The sequence below is a fragment of the Nipponia nippon genome, unplaced genomic scaffold (genome assembly GCF_047370975.1).
Source record: "Nipponia nippon isolate SJK-2023a ecotype South Korea unplaced genomic scaffold, ASM4737097v1 scaffold_1, whole genome shotgun sequence".
NCBI lineage: Eukaryota > Metazoa > Chordata > Aves > Pelecaniformes > Threskiornithidae > Nipponia > Nipponia nippon.
The window spans coordinates 146811310-146825120 of record NW_028262290.1 but is presented as its reverse complement, the minus strand read 5'-3'; the positions used below and the strand labels follow the sequence as shown (position 1 = coordinate 146825120).

Sequence of the window (13811 nt, the reverse complement as noted above, 5' to 3'; positions counted from 1 at the left end):
ACTGCATTCTGATTACTTAATAACGCCCAAGTATGTGCAGAATTTGTCCTTGCTGTGCGCCACACAGAGTGCTGCACTACTGAAAAAAACCTCAGAAAACGCTGCACTGCATTGGCTTAAGCACTTCCCTCAGCTGGTTTATATTCCAGGTAGTTAAACAAGCCCACAGCTAAGGAAAAAACGCATGACTTCTTGCTGTACCGTTCCCACGGCACTAATGAGCAAGTACAAAAATTAATGGCAAAAGCCTGTTCTGAGGAGCTGAAATCTGTCATTCTGGCTGAGATTTGCTTGCCCCATGGGACCACTGGTGTGCCCCAGAGACTCAGCCTCGGAAAGGCAGCACCAGCGAGCCTGAAAACTAATCGGGATACAAAGCTGGAGGAACGTAGCGACACTCCTCACCCCGCTAACGGGCACCGCGGGGCTGCGTCCGACACGGGCGGGAGGCTGAGGCCCCGCACCGCCGGGCCCCCGCTCCCCACGCCGGCGCCGCACGGCGCTGCCGCCCCGCTCCGCCCGGCAGGTGCCCCCCGGCGCTCGGCCAGGCCTCGGGCCTAACTTCGGGGAACGGCCGAGCTCCCCCGCGGCCCCGGCAGCGCCGCGGTTCCCTCTCTCCCCACCCTCTCTCCCTCTCAAGGGGCCGGCGCCGCCTCAGCGGGCCTCGGGCAGGTGCGCCCAGGGAGGCGGCCGCAGCCCGCCGTCCCCCCGCGCCACACCGCGCCTCAGGGCGGCGGCGCGGAGCCCGCCATCTCGCCCCCCTCGGGGCGGCTGCGGCGCGGGGCTCGCCCTCCCCCTCCTCCCTCCCCTCGCTGCGGGCCGGGCCGCGCCGCGCCGGTGGGCTTGGCTTGGCTTGCGGCTGCAGCGCGGGGCTCGGCGTGAGTCACCCAGCCCGCGGCGCGGGGAGCCGAGCGCGCAGGCACAGGGAGGAGGCGGCGGGGGCGGGCGGCGGCGGGGCGGCGAGCGGGCGGGGGCGACAGGCACCGGCTCCCCGCCCGCCCACTCACACATGCTGCCGAGCCGCAGTCAGCTGGAGCGCCGCTTCCTCCCCAGCCGTCGCCGATGACCTCCTCGCCCGCCGGCAGCCGTTGAGGACCCCCGGCGTCCCCGCCAGGGCAGGGGATGGTAGATCGGCCGCCCGGAGCCCCGTCCAGCTCAGCCCGCCGCCCAGCAGCCTCGGCCGCCGCCGCCCGCGGGAGCCGCCGCCCGAGAGGAGCCGCAAAATGAACCCCCAGTGCGCCCGCTGTGGCAAAGTGGTCTATCCCACCGAGAAAGTCAACTGCCTGGACAAGGTGCTGGGGCGCGGGCGGGCGGGGACGGCGCCTCCCGGGCGTGCCCGCCCTGCGCCCCGCTCCCCTCGGCTCCGGCGGGGCGGGCAGGGCCGGGCCGGGCCGGCGGGGGAGCGGGGCGAGCCGGCAGGTGGCAAACGCAGCGCCTCAGGGGCTGCCGCTGCGCCGGCATCCGCGCCGCCGCCACCGCCGGCCGGCGACAAGCGCCGTGTCACCGCGCTGGCGCAGGGCGGGGGGCGAGCGGCGGCCGCGGCGGGCCGGAGAGCCCCTGCGGCGCCCGCCCGGGGAGCGACGGCGCCTGGGGCCGGCGGCGGGTCCCCGCGGCCGCCCCCGGCTCCCTGAGGGATGAAGTTGTAGGCGGCCCCCGCCCGGCTGGAGTTGTCGGTGCCTCCCCGAGCTGGGGCGGCTTCGGCTGCTCCTTACGCCATGGCCGCCTCGGCGGGGACGGCGGCCGGGGCAGCGGGGTGGCGGCCGCCCCGTCCCTGGGGGGTGTCCCCGGGGGTACTGGTTGGCGCTCCGTAAATAACAGCAATGAGGCTGTGACAGATGCGCCAAATTAACGTCCCCGGAAAGGCAAGGCGGTAGGAGCTACCGGAGGAAAATACCGTATTATGTGCTAAATTTAGTGTCTGTTCAGCGTACCAAAAAGCCAGCCGTCACATTAGTTAGTGATTTTATTCGCATAGCATTGCATTCTTAGCAAGCGGTGTCGTTTTTTTCTTTAACAAGGCAAAATGTCTAACTTCTGCTTCAGTTATCTTTAAAATAATCCTGGCAAGGTCAGCATGTGGAGGTCTTGGTATTCACATTAGCAGAGACTTTATGTTTCTGGGAGTGTTTCAGAAGCACCTTCGGTTTCACGTGAAAGTAATTCTTTCGATGTAGTTTACAGAGATCTATAATGCATAGCCAAAAACATTGACGTGTAGCTGTGCCTTTACATTTACTGTACCCTAAAACAGCTTTCAAAACATCAGTAACATAAGTAATTCTACTTTGTGTTTCTTTACAGTACTGGCATAAAGGATGTTTCCACTGTGAAGTTTGCAAAATGGCTCTGAACATGAATAACTACAAAGGATATGAAAAGAAACCTTATTGCAATGCGTAAGTATTGTAAATGTCAAGTCTTGCAGAAATGCACATGAAAAGAAAACCTGGCTGTGGATATGGTCAAATAGGTATTGTGCTGTAAAAACTTAATGTAGAGATGTAGCAGTGCAGCCTAGAGCAGTTCAGTATCTTTTCAGATGGCATATTCTACTTGCATTGAAGTGACAGAAGATGAAAATAAATTGATTATGTGTTTAGGCAGTGTTTTAATATCAGCTCTCAGGATACAGGTCCTTTCCTCCCAGAAAGTGTCGGATCTGGTGCTGACTCCTATTACATTCATTATTGGCCTGCTGGATTACAGTTGTCCATTATGCAGCGCTCTGTTCAGCGTTATGGACCTGGTCAGCATTTTGTAATAAGAAAACAAACAAAGTGCTTCTCGGTTGTGTAGTTTACCAAACACAATATCCTGTTGGAGATCGTGACAACCTATTTTTAAAACTGTTATGTTCACGTATCTCAGATTACTAAGCTAGATATTTACAAAATCCCTGCTTCTGGTGCTTCATGCTATTTTGTATTTTGCTTCTCTCTTAGATTTTGATAGAATAGATTCCTTTTAGTTGTAGAGTATAATCATGTTGTATTCCACTTTTAGATTTTGTTGTTGTGTGGATTTTGAAGGGTGCTTTGATGTTTGGCTTGCAGGTACTGCGGAGGAGCATTTTGATACATGTAGAAGAAAGATGTTGCTCTTTATACCGTGCTCCTAAGATTTGCTAAATGCATTTCAGTATGTTTTAATCTTCAGAAACATTTATAATTATAATATGTTTTGTTAGAAGGATATCTCTAAAGAATTTGGAATCAAATTTGATCTTATATGTTATTCATATATTGTTATCATTTTCACCTTTACCTGCTTAAAACATATGTTTTAAAGAGACAGAATTTTGAAACTATAGACACATTGTATTTTTTTCAGAAACATTCTTCTTTGTTCATCTTAAAGTATTTGTTTCATGTTGAGGTAGACAGTCTATGGCTGGCCATCACAGAATGGTTCAACAGCATATGCTTATTTCTTCCAGGCTAAAATTGAAGCCAGCCAGTGCCTATCTGTCTAAAATACGAGTTTTGTTGTAAAAACTGTTGTGCTGCCAAAACTTGAACCACCTGTTTCAATGTGCACGGTTGTACTTAGATTGCTTTAGGAACATATGGAGTTACACACATACATTTCTAGCTTTCCTTGAAGTGCTCTACAGTGTATGGGGGTGACATTAGACCTCTTGTAATAAAGTGTGGTTGGTTGCCAGTCTTATGTGCTGTAGAGAAAGCTCTGTAGGAAGGGAGATTCATGCTTCAACAAGTGGCACGCTATAAGTTGAGACTAACCTAAAGGTTACTGGCCCTAGATGGGACTCTGCTTTTCCTACTATTTGAGTTGAAGCATATGTACAGACTTACATCCTTTACAGTGATTAAAACTCTGATAATGCATTGGTGCCTTTTATCCAAATTTTTGTGGTTAAATTTCAGTGATGATACTTTGATTGCTTGATTTTTCCTACGTAATCAGATACTTACTGGTACTTAATGCTGTTTGTTTACAAAGTCTCCTCGGTGCTGTACATCGGTGTTTCCATGCCATTCATATTTAACTTCTCTTGTAGGAGAGTTTTTCATCTATGTAGTTATGCTACGTGGTGTGTCCTTCTATTTACACATGAGAGGGAATAAGGATGATGGATATGTTATGTACTGTTCAGGTGCTATTCTTCCTGGTAGTTGCTTTAATGAGCTTTGTAATAGTGATCCTTGAAAAAATATTCTTTATCTTTGAAATGTCCCTCAAACCTGATGTATGAAATGGTAAGAAATAATGTGAAACCATGAAAGAATGGGTTTCTTCTGCTAAAGAAGAGACAAAATTTAATGTATAGTATCAACAATGTGTATTTTGTTCTTAAGTTTTGGTAAACTTAAGGTTTTTTTTTTTGTTTGTTTTGTATTTTTTTAGAGAAACGTTAATCAAATGATCTAAATAACTTTAAGTATTCTATGGAACCACAAAGGGAAGACCAAGGTGTGCTTTGTGGTTTCAACAAACTTTAATATACTTCAAAGGAGGGATAAGATGTTTATGCAAAACTGTGTTTTGAAAATACAGTTGTTTTAAATTATCATATTTTGACACAGTACTCTTGCATCTCAAAGGTTACTTATTTGCAAAGCAGACACCATTATAGTATTTCAGATTATGATATGTCTTATACAGTGTTCATTAGTAAGAGGCAAATCCATTTTTATGTTAAATATGGCTTGATCAGAAAATCTGCAAAGAAAAGAATGCAAATTTACTCATACAAACACCTACAAGCACTTGACAAAGAGCAGTTACTGTTAGACTGTTTATTGAGGTCATCCATCAATGAGAGTGTAATTGTAGATAAAAGTGAAGAAGTATGCACTAATTTGAATGGAAGACCAATACCATGAAGTTGTTTAATAGGTTTGGAAGCCATAGTTAGCTTTTTGTAAGGACAAGTTGAAAAGCACATATCTTCAATAATTTCTGCATCTGTTTGTTAGTTCACAGGTTAGATAATGCACTTGAGTATATTTTGACCTTTGAACTTAAAATATTCCACTCTCTTTTTTTCAGGTGCTAAAATTAATAATTTTTGCTGCATTACTGGCAAAGATCAGAAGTAACTTTTAACTGTAAAACATAAATGTCTTTCCGTTAATATAAGAAAAAGATATTGATTTGTGAATGTTCAAACTATACTTTTGGTGGAGGAGAGTAAAGTTGGATGGATTAACAGGAACTAGCGAACCAAGGTGGAGTATATTGTGAAATACTTTAATTCAGTGTCCATTAGAAAAGAGCAGAAATATTTGTAAATTCCGCTTTTTTTAAGGGCAAGTTTTTTGTTGGGCAGCTTGTCCCATTTCCAGCTAAATGGTTGTATACGTTCCTTGTGATAAGGATACACTTGATAGCAGAAGTAATGACTGGGCTACTGACGTAGTAGAACTGGTACAGGTCAAGAAGCTGAGTTGCCTAGTATTGCAATTCTGAGACTGCTTTTGTAAGTTGTAGATTTATGAAAGATTTTGCAACTGGGTTATGAGGGAAAACTTTGTTTATATGTGCTTTTGTGTAATACAGCTTTGAAAAGAATGATCTTTGTGTCACAGAGTTTCCATGAAGTTCCTTGATCTGTCTTCTTTAAACCTTTCAGTTCTCTTACTTGTAGAGAAAAGATTATACAGGTTTGTTCTCTCTCTCTTTTTCATTATTTACATAATTTGTGAGCTGTTTGAGTCAGAATAGTTTATTTCTGCTTGTTTGTGTAGTGCTTAGAATATCGCACTTTTATCTCAGCTGGGACCTCCAAGTAGTACAGTACTCTTATGACTTATGGTATTGCGTTTCTCACTTTACTTGCATTCGTGTTTCGTCTGAAAGGCCTCATACACTACATTTTGAAGCTTGTAGATGCTTAGCACATGGACACTGCTATGTTTGCCTTAACAACTTTAGTCTTGCCTTTTATTTGCTGTCTGACTTTAGATACGCCACGTTGCCAGAGAGCTGCCTGATTTGTGAAATTATGTTGATGAGACTAAGGGCTTAGATTTGTAGTCCAGTTTTGCAGTTCAGCCAGGTGATATGCATTGCCTGAAGCAGGTAAATGAGCCATTCTTTGTCTCTCTGAGTATGCATATAGGTAGTAAAAGAAAGGTTAAGACAATTAAAATGGCTTGGGTAATCTGATGATTTGTTAAATCAAGGTGCCTTTAATGTAAATCTGAACCCTATTCCACTTTAATATCTGCAGATAGAGATTATTAAATACTTGTTTATTATCTATGGAAATGATAAGAAGAAGAGTTGTTGTTATTTGCGGACTCAGAGCTGATTCTTCCCAGCTGCAAATAACCAAGATGATGCAAGGAAATGAATGGCATTTTGGCAACTAACCATTTGCATACTAGTTCTCAAGCTTGTTAAATGATTGAATCATGTAGGATGATTATATGGTAACTTATTCTTACGAATATTCATATAAATACTTTTTTTGACAGATTCACTAGACCAAAACACAAGACTACTTTTGATGCAAAATGTAGAAGCTGAAAATAATATTTTTGGAATGTTCTCTCCGCATTAGCTATACCTGCTGATGCAAACAGACTTCCTGCATGTGTGAACTCATCTGACAAAGATGTATTTTTTAATTTCTGCAAAAACTAATAGCTTAAGCTTCTGCAGACCTGATATACCCTCTTGCCAAAGGCAAATAACCTCACTATTGGAATAAATCCTTCTGAAATATTTAGTATCTAAAATTTTGTTGATCACCTGCACACAGGGTAGCTTCATTCAAGTTTTTATTTATGACAGTCACCATATGGAATGATTACATAACTTTAAAATTTAAATCTACTGTCATCAGTCTTAGCGTGGATTACTGACATGAAGAAAAACTCATCATCACTTTATTTTTTCTAGACTTAATTTCTTTTTAACTCATGCCAGTAGGAAATAGATATGCAAATACATTTGAAATATTGTGGTGTTGTTAGAAGAATTGTACTACAGATTCAGTCTGCAAGTGCAGTCAAACTTTACATTTTAAGATACTATAGGGGAGGGATGAAAAATGTCAGTTATTTTATACCAGCTTGGAAATGGTAAGAACATGGTACAACTTGCTGGACAGTCAGATGGGCTGGAAAGTGGAAGCAGTTGCTTGTAATCAGTGGATGAATGTGGCCATTAAATGGAATCTATTGTCCTGAAAGGTGAACTTGTATATAGAAGTTTGGTTTTAGCTGTGAAACATGAGTGCATTTTCTTTCTACCAGTCAGAAAACTTCTAGAAGGTGACTAGGAGTGTGATGATATTATTCTTACTAAAAATAGCTAGCATTATCTTATTTTTCAGTATTGATTTCAGCAGGTGATTATTTCCCAGTTTAAATACGGCAGGAAGAAAGAAAATGAGTAGGTAAGGAGCAGTAAGAATAATCCTTCTGAAATATGATAGAGCCACTTCTAAGAGTTGCAGTAAAGAGAGTGCACAGAGTAAACAGATTTTTCTTGTCTAATTGTACATCTTCAACTGTTACTGAACAACAGCTTATTTAGTGTAAAAGGATAACACTGAGTTTGGGTTGGGGAGGAAGATTGTTTTATGGCATGGTTAACCTTACAGCCAGTTTTGTGTTTTGTTGTTTTTTTTTTTTTTCTCTCTCCTCCTCATTTTGGGCTTTTCAGCTGTTTCTGATCATTAGATTTGATCAAAAGTAAGCTATTATAAAGGTCAGCCCAAAATAGTCATTCTTATCAAAAGAAACAACCCAGAAACTCCCATGCAAACTTTCCTAGAAGGCAAGGATTTGCACTTTATCACTTTATTAACTTTGTGTATTGAAGACTTTTCTCTTAGGATGTAATATAAAATGAGTAACGCAAGTAACAGAACCACTAAAAAAACAGCTGGTAAGGGTCTCGAGTCAGAGCCACATATGCCTATGTCATTTAAGTCCATTATTTCCTGTTCAGTATCCCATAAGTACAGACTCCAGTATTTGAAAGCAGTTATCATGTCTCCCCTCAGCCATCTTTACTTTAAACAAAACAGCTCTAACTCTTTCCTTGTAGATCGTATTTTCTGGTAATTCTTGTTTCTCTACCTTCAATTATATCCAAATGGTCCATATATATGTGTGTGTGTGTATATATATATAAAATATATATATATATATATATATTTTGTATATATTCTTTGAATTGCAGTGCCCGGTGGAGCATTACCAGAGCTGGTAGAATAGCAAGTCTACCTATGGAACTCTCATATAAATTTTCTCCTAAGTCCCAGTACAGTCTTTGCCACTTTTTTTTAATTTGTTGCAAAACCCAAACTATTGTTAAGTCATATTCAGATTGTTGTGGGCTACAGTTTTATCTTTCTGTGCAGAATTGCAACCTCAGCAGTTGTTATTATCCATTATCTGAGCAGTTAATTGTTCTTGGCTAAGCACAGAATCTTCCACTTGGTTCTCATTGAACTAAATCTCCATTTTTCCCCAGGCTGTTTCTCCAATTTGTCAAGTTCATTTTATATTCTAATTTTGTTCTCTAATGTGCTTACAGCCCCCTCCTATCAACCTATCAACCCTCCCACCAGAGAGCCTGTAAGCATATTGCAAATTTAGTAAGTGTAATCTTCATTTCATCACCCAGGTTGCTAGCTGAAGGCCTGGAAGGGTATTGGAGGCAGTATGTACCTCCGTGGTCTGATGCAGCCTTCCCTTCTGTAGTGAGCAGCGATGAATGAGTGAAGTACTTTATCTTCTCTACCTATTAATGGAGTGCTAGATCAAGCGTTAAGTTCTGCGTAAGAAAGAAAAGAAAATCGTGAAAGAGCGTAATCGTGGATATTTATGCAAACTCTGCTCAAATATGAGGGACAGCTACAAGTAGAGGAAACATGTGTTCTTGCTGCTCAGTGCTGTGGTATCTTACTTGGTTAACTGAGTATTAAGTCCAAATTAGTATTGGTGGTATCTAGTAATGAAAAGGAAAGTAGGACAAGAAGCTGAGCCTATTTGCTAGAACAATTGAAAGAGCTTCTTAGGCAAAATATATTTGAGTCTCTGAAAGATGTTTGATGCATATCTCTTTCTATCATCTGAAAGATGTTTGATGCATATCTCTTTGAAGGAGGCACATGAGAACACTTTGTCAGGGTTGCTGAATACTGTGCATGAGGCAGGTGGTGGTTAGTTGCAAAGGAATTACTAAAGAATAATCATCACTGACACTCATATCTTGGGAAGAGTTGGGCTGTGTTTTGATTGCTGTGACTGTGTCTGAGTAATGGGATGCAAAAACATTTCTCGGGTTCCATTTCAACATGTTCAGTTGGCCGTGTCCTGATTTAATGTTTGATCAAGACCTGCATATGACACCTTACATGCATATGCTGGTGGGTGTGCACGGAGGGAGCTCTGTGAGCTCCAACAGGTCCCTTGCTTTGCATTGTTGCAAGCTGTGGAGAGCACCATGGAGCGCTACAGCTTAGCTGCAGCCAGCCTGCTTCCCTGCTGGTGCAAATGGAGTAGAAAAACTGCCTCGAGGGAGATGAGTTGTTACGATTTTTCCTCTCAGAGCAGGTAAATTCTCAGGCTGCATTGAGCCGGTACTGTCATGTCTTGTACCTGATGTGAGTATATGGTCTGTGTTTGGAATTCACGTGTTTTAATATTCTGCCCGTTGGTGTAATTGATCCAAAGGGACAATTACAATTTAGTGTTACTTAGGATGTTGCTGGGACAAATAAATAGAAAATATGCAAATGAATATTACACATTTTATTTTTATTTTTATGCAGGACTGCAATAAACATGACATTCAAAGCTATTTGCAAGAAGTGCTTATAAAAATCCTTGCTGTGTGGAATCTTGATCTGTTGCCAGTTTATGTCTTGGCTCAAGTAAATACGTGTTTTTAATTTGTATGATCATTGGTCATCATAAACTGCAGATAATTCTTCCAAGGAAGAACATGTGCATCTCCTCAGCACCTGTAGTCATAGAATATATTGAACATATATTCTTAGGGGACTGTAGTTACTGAGACACGATTTCAGTAAGTGGGATTTTCTTTGCTTGCTAGTATCTTAGCCACTGTTGATGCTCAACATAATCTTGATTTTTCTTAATAGCTATTACTTTCCATACTCATTGCTAAAGATTGAAGTTTGTTTCATTATATTTACTAAAATATTTAGGCAGCAGAACAAGAACAATAGATGAAATTTTGTGATTCCAAATAATTTACTGATTTGCATTGCATAGCTTGAGCTTTGGAAGAGGTAATAACCAGTTGTAGCAAGCCTGTGAAATCTTGATGGTATGTTTTGTTAACAGCTTTGTGATTTAACTGTTTGGGGTTTTAAATGTTCTAAGCCATAGAATTTCTGATCATATTTGCTGAAGAAAAGTATTTTCACTCAGCTGAATTTTAAGTTCTGTGTAGCTCTGCTAATGTTGTTGATGGTTGCAAGTAAACCTGCTGTCCTGATGTACTCTATATACTCTATAAAGCTTGAAGAAGAATAAGTGTATGTTCCAATCTTTCATGTCACTTTGAATTTTCAGAGTCGGTGATGTCAATAGAGAATGACAACATCATGTCAGTCAGCTCAGTGTCAAGAAGTATGTTTTGCTGTTTACATGTAATGGAATGTTTTCCATTCCATTCCACTGTTGACAGTGGAAGCTTACTGTAATTATCCAGACAACATACAATCTTGGCTGAATAGTCAATTAATGGTATTTTCATAATTTTGAATATCGTGGGGTGCTTACAGAAACCTTACTGAGGGCGGAGTTTGGCTGTGTGATGTTGAGGTTCCTTGAAAAGGAGACAGTAGGCAGGGCTCGCAAGGGAAAAGTTTGCTGTAAGAAGAGGTGGGTGAAGTACTTGTTGAATAACTGGTCTGCCTGAATATAAATGACACCAACCAGTTCATGCTGCCCCTAGTTACCTCATCTCACACAGCAACTTTTTGAAAAAACAAAAAACCACAGTTAATTCTCCTTGATTCGCAGATCAGTCCATTTCTGCTCTCTGTGCCTCCTTCCATCTTCTGATGTTGGAGTTGATGCTGCATCAGAGTTGGCCAAGCTATTTTCCTTTGCTTTTTATTCGTGTTGCCTGTGTAACTTTTATTTGTACCAGGACTAAAAGTCTGGATGATGAGCAGTGCAGAATTTTTAGTCTCTCGTATTTCCTCCTCCAAATCCACCTGTTCTCAGTTGCGGTAGAGTTGTGTGGTGGTTGCTAATCCCATAACATCTTAATATGAGGAGGGCACAAAAATGTGAGATCAGTATCACGCTTGAGAGAAGACCACACTGGCTTAGTTTTAAAAATTAAAAACTAAGTGTAGTTTGGCCAGTAATCATTTAAATTTATATTGCAAAGGCTTTTCTTGGAAGTGCATAGTTACTCTTTAAAGAGGGTTTCTTAAAATGTAGAACTATATGGAAACTCTGTAAGTTTCCTCCTTGCTTCACAGTTTCAAAAATTCACACTAGGTTTCCCCCCCACCCCCTTAGGAGAGCAAATGTTTGGAGGTAGTCCATCATGTTCTGCCTCTCTAAATGGCAGCATTTTTCACACAGGTGTATTGGTGTAATGCCAATTTCACAAATTTAAAAATAAATTTCTGCTGCATCTTAATTTAGTTATACCTCGGGTATCTTTTTGAACTTGGTAAACTAAATGGTAATAGCTGTTTTTGTTTTCTTTTGTTCCAGTTTTACTCTGGAAGAATTCAACACTTGTAATGCAATTCCTTCTAACATCAGAAAACTATAAATAGAAATACTTAGGGAGAGATTTTAAAAAAAAAGATGCTGATTTTAGACTTAATTAAAATGGAAGTGGCTAAGTTTGCGGAGGGGAAAAGTGCTAAAATGAAATAAATTGCCTGAATAAAAAACCATGGACTATTTCGGTGGAGCAGTGTAGAGTGGCATACTTTCAACACAGTAGGATGTTCACATGTTGTGTAGCATTGGTTGTGTGCATCTGTGAATGCAAGAGGGAAGAAATTTCTCACTGGGTTTGCCAGGTCATACAATAAGAAAAGGGGCCAATATGAGGATTTCTAGCAACAGAAGTGGTTGACCAGGAGATGATTACCACTGTTGGAACTGGCAGCATGCTTGGTATGTTGATGTAAGGGAGGTTGCAGTCCGTGTTTTAAAGAACCTGCCTGAAAATATATATTTAGAAAAGCAAAGCTTCCTAAAGGACTCAAATTTACTTTTCTGGAGCTACTGTTTGCGCTTGAGACAGTGATTCCAGTGCCTTTGCTGTTGTTAGTATTTGATGGGTAGTAGCGAGTGATATTGATGGGGGGTGAATAAAGAGAAGGAGTGCCTGTTGGAAGAAGCTTTGTTCAAAAAATAGTTGCTGAATGGCCCATCGTGTAGGTGTATTTGATATAAATTTTGCTGTAACATAGGAAGGTCTGAGAGTTTTATTTTGAAGTAGTTGATAGGAATTTGTCAGGCTATTAGAAAGCAGAGATGAAGTTTATTGCAACAGTTATTAGCATAACTTGTTGAAACACTGTGGCGTTAGCATGAAATTGTTAGGAGGAATGGGGAAAGGGAAAACCAGGCTGGAGGAAAAAATATCAAAAGATATATTTAGAAGAACAATATTGCTTGAAATATATGAAAGGAATTGACACCTCTAGTAAATGAGACTGAGAGATAAGTGTCATGGAAAACTGAACAGTGATGATGTGTCTACTTACACAAGGGAAAAAAAGAAAGAGTATGCATGCATGCAGAGAAAGCAACGATAGATTAAAAGAGAAATAATTAATTTATAAAAATGTTGAGCTTTTCAGTTTAGCAATAGGAAACTAAATTTCTGAAATGGTCAGACTTTTGATGAGGAATGGGGTACTGTCATGGTGAGTGATCAGTCAGAATATGTCATGAGCTTTTGGCTTATTTTGATCTGTAGATCAAAAGGGATTTTAAATACAGTCATTCTTGGATAACTCACTATTTAACCTGCTATGTGGTTTATATTATAGTTGTGTCAGAAATGTTGGAAATCCAGCTTCTTCCATTCTTATTAATATAGAAGAAGAAAAAGGAAGAGCAAGTAGATGAGCTTTGGTTGAGTTTACGGTCAGTCTGCTCCATCTCATGCTTCTCTGTGCAGTCAGGTCTCAGTTCTTGCAGGGGCTGACACAGAATATTTGCTCACAGTCTGAGTTCTGTTAATTCTGTCATTATTTTAACAATAATAAAGTGATATTCAGACTAGAATAAGGGATACTGTTACTATACAAAGTATGATTCGGGTTATTGGCACTGGAGGTACTGAAGACTTCATCTTGCTTGAGGAACTTGCAGTGAGGTTTTTAAATTGTTATGAAGTTAATAATTCATAAGAAATATCAGGAAAATTGGAAAAAATATAGTTCCACACTTAATTTTATGCCCCTTGAAAAATGTTTCTGTACATTGAAACAATAGGCTACTGAATAGGGTCCCCAGGAAGATGAAAAGCTGAGGGGAAATTAAGAAGTATGGTGAGAGTTGTGTGAAAATGAGAACAGCACATGTGATCAATTTTTCTGATAGTCTAATGCAAGCAAGGGTGTATTGCAAACTTTTTGTTTCCAGTGAGATGAAGATGGATATTCTTCTGGGCAGCAATAACTTGGATTGGTGCTGTTAATGTTTTGCATTTATCAATGATGAACAACTCAGCATAGCCAGAGAATTATTTTTGGAAGTTGCTTTGAAATGTAAGAGATTATCTGGTTCTATAGGCTACTGAGCTGCTTCAGTACCAATGGATATTTTTGTAAAATTTGGAAAATTTAAAAGTTATTTATAAATAGGGCT

General features: G+C 41.1%; 1 protein-coding gene across 2 annotated transcripts in view; it reads left to right on the top strand.

Moving 5' to 3' along the window:
* Positions 1-937: 937 nt before the first annotated feature.
* Positions 938-13811, top strand: part of NEBL (nebulette) — a 272299-nt gene continuing 259425 nt past the window's right edge. The window contains exons 1-2 of one of the 2 annotated variants that reach the window (XM_087776491.1): positions 938-1292; positions 2302-2396. In XM_087776491.1, the coding sequence (XP_087632617.1) occupies positions 1224-1292; positions 2302-2396 (164 nt within the window). In that variant the 5' untranslated portion in view covers positions 938-1223. The remainder of the gene's footprint in view (positions 1293-2301; positions 2397-13811) is intronic. The other variant, XM_087776484.1, reaches the window with a different exon arrangement.